Source organism: Panicum virgatum, chromosome 1N, assembly GCF_016808335.1.
Source record: "Panicum virgatum strain AP13 chromosome 1N, P.virgatum_v5, whole genome shotgun sequence".
Taxonomy (NCBI): Eukaryota; Viridiplantae; Streptophyta; class Magnoliopsida; order Poales; family Poaceae; genus Panicum; species Panicum virgatum.
The window spans coordinates 49319015-49330534 of NC_053145.1; the positions used below are offsets into that span (position 1 = coordinate 49319015).

At 46.7% G+C, this 11520-nt stretch overlaps 1 protein-coding gene across 1 annotated transcript; it reads left to right on the forward strand.

Moving 5' to 3' along the window:
- The first annotated feature begins 8848 nt into the window (after positions 1-8848).
- LOC120656368 (chitinase 6-like) lies at positions 8849-9954 on the forward strand. Its single transcript, XM_039934435.1, has 2 exons — positions 8849-9307; positions 9395-9954. Exons 1-2 carry the CDS (start codon positions 8884-8886, stop codon positions 9805-9807), a joined length of 837 nt encoding a protein of 278 aa, XP_039790369.1. The 5' UTR covers positions 8849-8883; the 3' UTR covers positions 9808-9954.
- Positions 9955-11520: the final 1566 nt, after the last annotated feature.

Below are 11520 nucleotides of genomic sequence, written 5' to 3' on the forward strand. Positions count from 1 at the left end.
TTCCGGAAGAGGGGGGGAGCATAGTGCGGAAGGCGGGCAGGATGAGACGAGGAATGGGGGTGGATGATTCCTTCCTCCTTCAAGGTGGCTCGATGCCTCCTCCTGCCTGTGGATGACTGTAGGGTTGAGATGGCGGACTAGAGGGGGGTGAATAGTCCTTTCTAAAACTAATTGCACCGGCTAACCGAAACTTATGCGGAATTGAAACTATTTGCTTAGCCAAGACTTCACCCCTCTAACTATGACTCTAAGACACTTCCAAAAAGATCCTACACAAAGCAAGTGGAGTGCCAAGCTAGCAAGAGCTCTCCTAACAATTCTAATGTCAAGCCACACAAGTCTAAGTACTAGTACTTCACAAACCGGGGGAGCTCCTACACAATTCTAATGAGCAAAAGCACAAAGCCAAGCCTAAGCTCACTAGATGCTCAAGGACAAGGATACACAATCCAAATCCAAGAGCTCAACTTGCTTAGCTATACAATCTAAGCAAGAGCAACTAATTAAGCTACACAAGCTAACTAGTTACACTAGAGAGCAACTACACAAGCACAAGATATAGATGAATGTAAATACAAGGCTTGTTATTTGGAGAATGCAAACCACCGAGAAGAGTAGACAAAATTGACATGGTGATTTTTATCCTGAGGTTCACTTGGTTGCCACCAAGCTAATCCCCGTTGAGACAAGCTCCAAGGTTGCCGCCGATCCTCTTGCTAGTGGTGACTCTCAAGTCACACTCTCCCACGTGGAGTGCTCACACCGAGCTCTAGCACATGATCCGGCCGAACCACCTGTTGCTCTTCACGTCTCGCTCAACTAGAGTTGCTCTTCGCGGCTCCCGCAGGGTGAGCACAATACCCCTCACAATCTCTTCTCCGGAGCACCGCACAATCTTCTTGCGGGCTTCAACGGAGCCTCTTGCCACCAAGCCGTTTAGGAGGTGGCAACCTCCAAGAGTAACAAGCACACCGGCTTGCAACACTACCACCTAGTACCACTCGATGCAATCTCTCAAAGCAATCGCACTATAATCGCTCTCTCACTCGATCGGATGATTACTATCAAGTTAGAGTGAGTAGAGGGCTCTCAAGCACTCTCACACATGGACACCAAGTTCCCAAGGTGCTCAGCGACCTCAAATGGCCGGCCACACCCTCTATTTATAGAGAGAGGCCCCAAGCTAGCCGTTACACTCAAATCCCGTGAAAACAGAGTTTTCACGGACTGTTCGCCTCACAGAGACCGGACCGTCCGCCATTCAAAACCAACGGCTAGAACTGCAATGATTATGTGTTAGAGTCGACCGTTAGAGCCCCGGGCGGACTGTCCGCACCCCTGGGGCGGACCATCCGCGGTTCAAAACTTCGAACCAACCGATTTGCAAACGTCTCTGACTAAATCTGGAAGTGACCGGTGGACTGTCCGCTCCCCACGGGCGGACCGTCCGCCGTTCAAAAAGTCAGCACACACAGAAACTGCAGTATTTGTCCCAGAATTTTCAATAGGAGGCGGACCATCCGTCCCCAAGGGCCGGACCATCCGCAGTACAATTTGGATACCCAAGACAGAACTACCAAGTTTCTACGCCCGTTTCAGCTTTTAAAGGAGGATCGTCCGCCCCCATGTACCGGACGGTCCGTAGTTCATTTTGGACCACCAACAGAGCCAAAAACGGTTCTGTTTGAGCTCATCCGAGATAACGGCGGACCGTCCGCCCCCAAGGAGCGGACCGTTCGCAGGTCTATTTCCAGCAGAAATGTATCTCGATAAAACGGCCATAACTCTTAGCTCCAATGTCCAAATTTGGTGATCTTGGACTCTATGGAAAGCTTATTCAGAGGGCTACACAACACAACTGAATATTTGATCCAAAACACAATGGATCAAAGCAGTATTTCACTCTAAGAGCCAACCTAATCTCCGAAGAACACCGAAAAGCCTTTCTTGCTTCCCCAAGTTGATAAACATCAACTCCAACTCTTTCTCCTTTGCAAATGTGCCAACACCACCACGTGAACAACACCATGTACATGTGTGTTAGCATTTCACAGTCATTTTCAAAGAACTTTCACTTGATCTCACCACGCCACTCGATCCTAGCAACATCGCAATGTTAGATCGTTCAAGTGGCACTAGATGACCGATATGCAAACAAGTTTGCCCCTCTTGATAGTACGGCCATCTATCCTAAATCCGGTCATGCACTTATCTACACAACCTTTGACCGGTGAAATGAAATGCCCTACAAGTCATACCTTTGCCTTACGCATTCCATTTCATTTCCCCAAATGTTGATGCCACACAAGCACCAAACTCCATCAAGCATTTTGATCATTATCATGAGTCAACACTTGGCTTGATCTTCCTTGAATGATATGATCCACTCCATATCATCACATGACCTCTTTGGTACATCGATCTTGACCTTGCTCGCTCTTCACCGTTGCCTCGGTCCATCGGCGCCAAATCTTGCCCAAGCTTCACCGCCTCGCGGTCCCTCGCTTCAAAGCCTTGACTTGTCCTTCTCCATTGCAACCGGCCCATCAAGCCAAGTCTTGTCTTGATCTTCTCCACTTTGGTCACATAACTCCATGTCATGTCTCATATGCAATGAGTTCCTCCATCACACTATATGAGCATAGCATCAACCCTTAGCCATTTCTCTTCCATGGCACATGTCGCTCATACTAGTGTCTTTGTGTGGACTAATCTCATGTGTATCTCGACATAAACACTTATTAGTCCACCTAAGTTGTCACTCAATTACCAAAACCAAACAAGGGCCTTTCAATGACGTAATCTGCAGACTGCCACCTCACTCTGGCTACAAATGGCCTGCTGTGGGAGCATGGCACAATGGCCTGGCCCGGATTTATTTTTGGGCTACCTCGAGTGATGGGCTTCATAGGTGGGCCCATTAAACAAAATACAACTAGTCGGTTTATGTAAAATTTTTCTAGAGCCTCAAAAAGAATGTGAACTTTTTGTGAGATAAATGGCAAACACGGAATCCGTCTTGATTCTGTATTCTGTTTCATTTTTTTGAATGGAGAGAGCTTATATTAAACTAACAAAGCATTTTTACAATCATGGTATAAAGTCTTTGACACGCAGGCCGGAACGCCTTCAGAAATAAAACTTGAAAAGAAGTCTCTCCTACTAATGTGCCCTAAGTTGTTAGCCACTCCATTTGCACTTCGGTTGCACTGAGAGACTTTGAAGCACTAAAAATTTTGTAGCATCTTTTTTGCTTCTTCTATGATGAAACAACTGGTGGATCGATTTGGAGTACTATCATTGAGAGCTTGTACCGTAGCCAGACAATCTGATTCCAGCCAAATAGAACCTTTGTAAATTGAGAGGGTTCTGCAGATGCCCACCAGGGCTGCTAGACAGTCTGCTTCTTCAGCTGAGTGGCAGAGTTGGTCACTGGACCAACCTGTAAAATTGACTTCACCCAAGTGATTTCTAGCAACAAAGCCAAGACCAGCATGTCATGTATTAGGATCAAAACCAACATTTACGTTGAGTTTTATCATTCCCAAAGGACGGGGTGTCTAAGAAGCCTTTTTCTTGGACATACTTTGTGCATCCGGCTGGAGTAAATCTGGCTCAGGGTTGAAAGGCCCTGGTTTGGATTTGGTAATTGAGTGACAATTTAGGTGGACTAATAAGTGTTCATGTTGAGTTACACAGGTGATTAGTCCACACAAAGACACTAGTATGAGCAACATGTGCCATGGAGGAAAAATGGCTAAGGATTGATGCTATGCTCATATAGTGTGATTAAGGAACTCATTGCATATGAGACATAACATGGAGTCATTTGGCTATATGGAGAAGATCAAGACAAGGCTTTGTGTCAATGAACCAGTTGTAAGTGTGAAGGGCAAGTTGGAGGCTTTGAAGCGACAAACCGCATGTGGCGGGGAAGCTTGAACAAAGACTTGGCGCCGATGGACCAAGTCAATGGTGAAGAGCAAGTTAAGTTGAGATCGATGAACCAATAAGGTCACATGATGATATGAAGTGTATCATATCATTCATGGAAGATCAAGCCAAGTGTTGACTCATGATGATGATCAAAAGGCTTGATGGAAGTTGGTGCTTGTGTGGCATCAACATTTTGAGAGGATGAAATGGAATGCGCAAGGCAAATGTATGACTTGTAGGGCATTTCGTTTCACCGGTCAAAAGTTGAGTAGAGAAGTGCATGACCAGATTTAGGATAGATTGTCGTACTATCAAGAGGGGCAAACTTGTTTGCATATCGGTCATCTAGTGCCACTTGAGCAAGCTAACTTTGCATATGTTGCTAGGATCGAGTGGCGTTCAAAGTTTTACAAAATGATTTGAAAATGCTAACTAAGGCTTAAAGGTGTTGATCATCCTGTGGGAGATCATTTGGAGTTGGCATGCTTTGGAAAAAAACGGTTTTTGTTGTGCTCCTAACTATGAGTTGGATCTTGAAATAGAATTCTGGTTTGATCCATTTTTTTTGGATCATTTATTCAATTGGGTTGTGTAGACTTTCCATAGAGTCTAAGATCATCTAATTTGGACATCGGAGCTAAAAGTTATGGTCGTTTTACCGAGATTCATTTTTGCTGGAAATGTACCTGCGGACGGTCCGCCGTTGTCTTGTTTGAGCTCGAACAGTACCATTCTTGGCTTTGGGTGGTGTTCCAAATTGTAATGCGGACAGTCCGGTCCTTGGGGACGGACGGTCCGCCTCCTGCTAAAAATTATGGGACAGAAACTCTGCGGTTTCTGTGTGTGCTCACAGGTGAATGGTGGACGGTCCGCCCTTGGGATGCGGACAGTCCACCACTCACTTCCGGATTTAGTCAGAGATGTTTGCAAATCGGTGTGTTCGGAGTTTTGAACCGCGGACGGTTCGTCCCTAGGGTGCGGACAGTCCGCCCGAGGCTCTAACGGTCAACTCTGACACGCAATCATTGCAGTTCTAGCCGTTGGTTTGAATGGCAGACGGTCCGGTTTTTATGAAGCGGACAGTCCGTGTAAGCTATGTTTTCACGTGATTTGAGTTTAACAGCTAGTTTGAGGCCTTCCACTATAAATAGAGGTGGTGGCCGGCCATTTGAGGAGTTGAGCACCTTGGGGACTTGGTGTCCTTGTGTGAGAGCACTTGAGAGCCCTCCAACTCACTTGTGTTTAGAGCAAATCATATCCGCTAACTGAGAGAGCAATTCTAGTGGGTTGCATTGAGAGTTTGTAAGAGATTAGCACTTTGTGATCGATTTGCAAGTCGGTGGTGCTTGTTACTCTTGGAGGTTGCCACCTCCTAGATGACTTGGTGGTGTGCCTCCGTCGTGAAGCCCGCAAGAAGATTGTGCGGTGCTCCGGAGAAGTGATTGTGAGGGGTATTGTGCTCACCCCGCGGGAGTCGCGAAGAGCAACTCTAGTTGAGCGAGACTTGAAAAGCAATAAGTGGTCCGGCCGAATCAAGTCTAGAGCTTGTGCGAGCACTCCACATGGGAGAGTGTGACTTGAGAGTCACCACTAGCAAGAGGATCGGCAGCAACTTTGGAGCTTGTCTCAACGGGGACTAGTTTGGTGGCAATCAACTGAATCTCGGGATAAAAATCACCGTGTCAACTTGTTCTTCCCATTGGTTTGCAATTCCCTTCACTAGCTTGTATTTACTTGCTCATATACTTGTGCTAGTTTGTTGTAGTTGCTCTTGTGTAACTAGTGTGCCTGTATAGTTAGCTAGTTTTTCTCTCTTGTGCTAGTTTGCTTGTGTAGCATAGAAGTAGATTCTTTGTGTGACTAATTGGCCTGATTAGCCTTGTTAGTCACTTTGCTTAGTTTGTGTAGCTAAGTGATTCAACCTCTCTAGTTTGGCTTGTGTAGCCTTGCTCTTGAGTACTACTAGTTGTGCTTAGGCTTTGTGCACTTTGCATACTAGTATGTGTAGGAGCTTTCCGGTTGTTTGTGTACTAGTTGTATAGGTTTGTGTGACTTTGCAAACTTGACTTTGCAAACTAGAATTGTGTAGGTGAGCTCTAACTAGCTCGGCACCTTAGTTGTTCATTAGGATCCTTTTATAAGATGCAAGTATTAGATAGAGGGGTGTAGTCTTGGCTAGGCTGATTAGTTTAATTTCGGATTTGTTTTGATTAGCCGACAACGTTCTAAGTTTTGCCTCTAGTGCGTCATCCCAACCCTAAAGGGGGATAAGGATTTTTACCATTTGATGAAGTCATTGGAGAAACCACACCTAAGTTCAAAGAAGCAAGGTAGTTTTCTAGAAAAATTAACGAAGCAGAGATGGGGAAATCACCTTTCCCAAACGTAACATCATTCCTATGGTGCTAAATTCTCCAGAAGAGAAGCATCAATTTTACTCTTATGTCTTTGTCAACTTTATTGAGTAGCACAATAACCCAATTAGGTCCAATGTGTAGTTGAAAGACGATTCATCAGGGAGTTTCTATGGTTGCCGAAAAGCACGTCTTAGAGCACTGGCATTTGTGCATCGGACCGTGCCACCATGGCATGATGACCATGTTCAGGTTCCATGCCACAAATCGAGCATGTTGCATCAGAGATTAAATGGTGGTGTAATCTGTTGGTTTAGATGCCCAGACCATTTTGGGACAGTTTCCAAATAAAAACTTTTATTTTTTGTGGCACTGGAGTTTCCAGACTGTTTCAAACGATTTTTTATCCACTGAGATGCTACTCCCACAAATTTCAGGAGAGATATTCTCCACTGCAAGTTTGTAGGCACTCTGAACAGAAAAGATGCCATTTTTCTCAAAGTGCCAAGAGAGAATATCAAGATCCTCTATCTCTGGGATTCTTATGCATAGAATTTCTTCAGCTTCATCGAAGAGGAATGTTTGCCTTACGAGGGGTTCATTATTCCAGCGTCTTGGATTATGAAGCATCAGATCAACCACTCTTTGTAATCTAGATGTCTTAGTGGGGCTTGAGATTTTAAGGGCGTCAGATCGAGGCATTTGTTCATTTGTTCAAATCGAAACATCACACTGTGCAGTACAATCCGTCACGACGCAGAACAGGTGAGGATGCTCACCAGGTCGACGCCGAGCTGCTGGCACCGTACAAAGGCAGGGAAGTCCGACGACGGTGGCTGCGGGTTGAGGAACAGTACGGCGAGGCAAATGGATACAAAGGGTGTGTTTAGGTGGTGAAAAAGTTTGGGTTTTGGTATCGTAGCACATTTTGTTGTTACTTGACAAATAATGTTCAATTATAAACTAATTAGGTTTAAAAGATTCAGCTCGTGCTAATCAGTTAAACTGTGTAATTAGTTACTTTTTCAATTGTATTTAATGCTCTATACATGTATCCGAAAATTCGATATGACGGATACTGTGCAAATTTTTTGGAATTAAACACGGCCTTAGGGAGCGTCAGGGCTCAGTCGGCCACTCTCACTACGTCGTGACGTCACCGGAGAAAAAAAAGAGAGCATACAATCCTGGAGAGTGCGTACGTCATGGTGCCATTGGTGCGCCTTGTCATACGGGAAACATAAACAAATACTCCACGCCGGCAGATACGTTCGAACTAGCTGAGGCTCCAAACATGGACGCCGTCTGATGGCGTTTACTGTTCTCGCACGGACGGTGGTACGTTGCTGTCCAAACTGCAAAGGCAGCAAACGATCCATCTTTACCGTTCCGTTCTTGAAAAACGAGACCCGATGCTGCTCTGACCGTCTCAATTCCACCGTGCCGTGCGCCGGAACGACAGCCTTGACATGCGGCACAAGCGGCGGTGGCCTGCCTGTCTACCGCAGACTCTGGATGATCGCCGACCAAAAAAAGTCGCAGCTCTGCCGGTGCCCGTCGAGTCAACTCAAACGGCCGGCATCAGCACCTCGGCAGGTCAGCCCCGTCCGGATAAAAATCGAACGGCTGGAGCTGGTTGCTGGCCTGGGCCTCCTTTTCATCAACCACGAGTCCACGACGGGGTTGGCCTTTGACTCGGTGATGAGCATGGCCGCACCCGCATGGACCCGTTCTTCTTCGCGCCACAGAAGCTGATGCCGATGCATGGAAACTTCTCTCCTCTCCTCCCCCAGCCTAGTTAAGGTCCTGTTTGTTTGAGCTTTCCGAAACATTTTGAACCATTAGCTTTCGGTATCTCCAAAAGTCTAATGCCCCTAGAAGCCGGAAGCTGAAAAGCTTATGGTGGGATTCTTTTAGCTTCTATTTTTTAAAGGTATTTGACTTTTATACATCCTGATATCTAATGGTCCAAAAGTATCCAGAAGCTGAAATAAACAGACAGTCGGTTTTCGTTGCATGAGCACCCCTCATCTTTCCCCAGAAGTGGCGGCTTGAACACAGAAAGGCACCGGCTGGACGGCTGGTCCTGTCCTACTAGCCTAAAATTTAGCCTAAATAATCTCAAAATTGGATCCTAAAAAACCTTTAATCTTATATAATTTTAAACTTAAAAATATATAAAGATCAAATTGGATTGTAAAAAGATAACTAGAACATGATCCGTCACACAGCTTCGTTGCTTCAACGACTGTGACGCCCCCTGCTCGACGGCAAAGTCGGCAGCCCAAACGCACCAAAGAAATGAGGCAACGGTGAAGTGCTTGAGCCGCCGCAGGTCGACGCGGTTCACACCAACGTGCGGATCGGATGGCCCCCGACGCCCCGTTTTCCCGTAACAAAATCTGAAGAGGATCGCTGGGTTGGTTTGACTCGGCCCTCCGTTTGGACACGATCGCGACGGGTCAGAGACGACGACCCCAATCCCCGTGATGCTTCCTGGTCCAACTCCAACCCACCTCTATAAACCCCGGCCCCATCCCACCGTCCAGCTCACCATCACGCACCAACCCAACCATCCGCTCGCTCCACGGCCATGGCACCACCAAAGCAACTCTCGTCACCGGCGACGGCATCCCTGGCCGCGCTCCTGGCCCTGGCCCTCCTCGCGGCCGCGGCGCCGGCGAGCGCGCAGAGCTGCGGGTGCGCGGCGGACCTGTGCTGCAGCCGGTTCGGGTTCTGCGGCACGGGCCGGGACTACTGCGGCGCCGGGTGCCAGTCGGGCCCCTGCACCGTGCCGGAGACCAACAACGTGTCCGTGGCCAGCGTCGTCACGCCGGCCTTCTTCGACGCGCTCCTCGCGCAGGCCGCCCCCGGCTGCGAGGCCGCGGGCTTCTACACCCGCGACGCCTTCCTCGCCGCCGCCGGCTACTACCCGGCCTTCGGCCGCACCGGCACCGTCGACGACTCCAAGCGCGAGATCGCCGCCTTCTTCGGCAACGCCAACCACGAGACCATAAGTAAGGCTGATGACTAAAGAGCCTTGCTGCTTCAGTTCAATTCGTGCTTGCTTCGTGCTGATCACTCGAGCTCTTCTTCGTTCTCAGGGTTCTGCTACATCAACGAGATCAACGGGCCGAGCAAGAACTACTGCGATCCGAGCAACACGCAGTGGCCGTGCCAGGCCGGGAAGGGCTACTACGGGCGCGGCCCGCTGCAGATCTCGTGGAACTACAACTACGGGCCGGCGGGGCAGAGCATCGGCTTCGACGGGCTGGGCGACCCCGACGCGGTGGCGCGCAGCGCCGTCGTCGCGTTCCGGGCGGCGCTCTGGTACTGGATGAACAGCGTGCACGAGCCCCTCGCCGCCGGCGGCGGGTTCGGCGCCACCATCCGGGCCATCAACGGCGCGCTCGAGTGCGACGGCAAGAACCCCAGCGCCGTCAGCAGCCGCGTCGGCTACTACAAGCAGTTCTGCCAGGACTTCGGCGTGGACCCGGGGAGCAACCTCACCTGCTGATTCCTCGGCTGACTAGTCGTGCGGTGTGCCGGTGTGGATGTTTCGATCTGGTGGTGTGAGACATGAACAAGCTAGGAATGTATAGCGTGTGCTGTTCTGATTCGTATTATTCGGAAAATAAAATTGATTTGCGTGAGCTTATATACATATTTATTTATTGTCGAGATAAGTCATCTGCGTGCACAGGAGTGGGATCTAGCATGAGGCGTCGGTCACCACCACACGACGGATTATACCAAATTGCAAGTGGGAAAAAAATATCGTGGTATACTCTCTCTCAAATCCTAGGTTCGCCACTGATGAGGCAGGAGGCTGGAGCCCCCTACCCCATGCAGCTCATGGAGCCCTCCAAAGTTCTCCCCATATTTTTCAACCACGACTAAAGAAGAAAAGAAGGTAGAAGAAGAAAGAAGGAAGAAGAGGAGCAAAATGAACCCTCTAAATTCTCATTATAGATCCAATGCGTTGTGTGCCTAATTGTGGATTCAATACTCAATATAATGTACTTGCACTTCTAGATGATCCTTCTGCTGCTCCCTAAGCTAAGGTCTATCCAGCTAACGGATATGCAAGCACACTCCGATCCTTCGTCTCTAGCTACCTAATTATATTATCCTATAGAGCGATTTTTGGGGGATGTAGATGGGTGTGAATTTTTTTTTTTTTGAGGAGAGATGGATGTGAAATAAACGAGAAGTGGACTTTTTTCCTCCCATCTTAATGTAAATGGCAGATTAATTCTTGTTAGCTCCCCATCAGAATCTAATTATGTTTCAAATGTTTGATAGGATTCCACGAAATCCTTTTCGAAGAAACGGGAGTGGAACAGGGTCTCTGGCCATGGCGCCGTGCTCTGTTGTATCAGGAAGAACTCCCTATCTGCTGCACAATTGCAAATTATCCTCTGCAGACAGTCAGACCGAGAAGACTATCGCCCGTGCTGCAAATTCGGAATCCATCGCCTGAAGGGAATTGTGTAGGGTGGCTTGACTCTAATTAGACCCGAATAGTCTGATCCGGCCTAAAACATTTCATTTCCCCCACATGCACAGAATAGCTCACTTATGCTTTATTGCATGCATGCATGCAGCTCACCTTGGAACTTAATGGTCCTTCTTTCTTCTCCTTTTTTCTTTATTCATTTTTATTCTCTTCCTTTGTTTTTTTTCTTTTCCTATTTTTTTATTTTTGTAAGCCTGCATATACCAAAACCTTTTTCCTTATCCTTTTACTTATTTTTCCTTTCCTATTATTATCTCCATTTTCTTTTTCCCTTTTAACTAGTTTCACTTCTTTTTCATAGTTTCTATCATTTGTATTTGTTTTTATGTGAACTATTTATTCATAATGAAGATGACTAGTACTTAGTGCATATTAATTCTTTTGCCATCATAGGTTCATGGTAATTAGTTTTTAACATTGTAGACTCATAATTCAAACTATTTTTTGCATTGTAGACTAATTATTCAAACTTATCTTCTTTTTATTTTACTGTATATTAATTTCCTCCCTATGTTTTTCTTCCTATTGTATATTATTTTTTCTTTTAAATGTAGTAATAATTGATATTTTCCAATATGATTTCTCATTAGTCTTTATCTAATATTTTCTTTTATTCTTTAATTTTTTTATTCCTCTCTTTTTACTTATTCTTTATGTAACTATCCTCTTTTTTATCTCTGTTACTACTTGTTGTTCAATCTATCCATTATT

What these genes read in the sequence shown, in the direction of transcription:
- LOC120656368 (XM_039934435.1), top strand. Translation starts at nt 8,884, where the DNA reads ATGGCACCACCAAAGCAACTCTCGTCACCGGCGACGGCATCCCTGGCC. An exon ending in CGCCAACCACGAGACCATAA is followed by an intron (nt 9,308 to 9,394) that starts GTAAGGCTGATG and finishes CTTCGTTCTCAG; the next exon opens with GGTTCTGCTACATCAACGAG.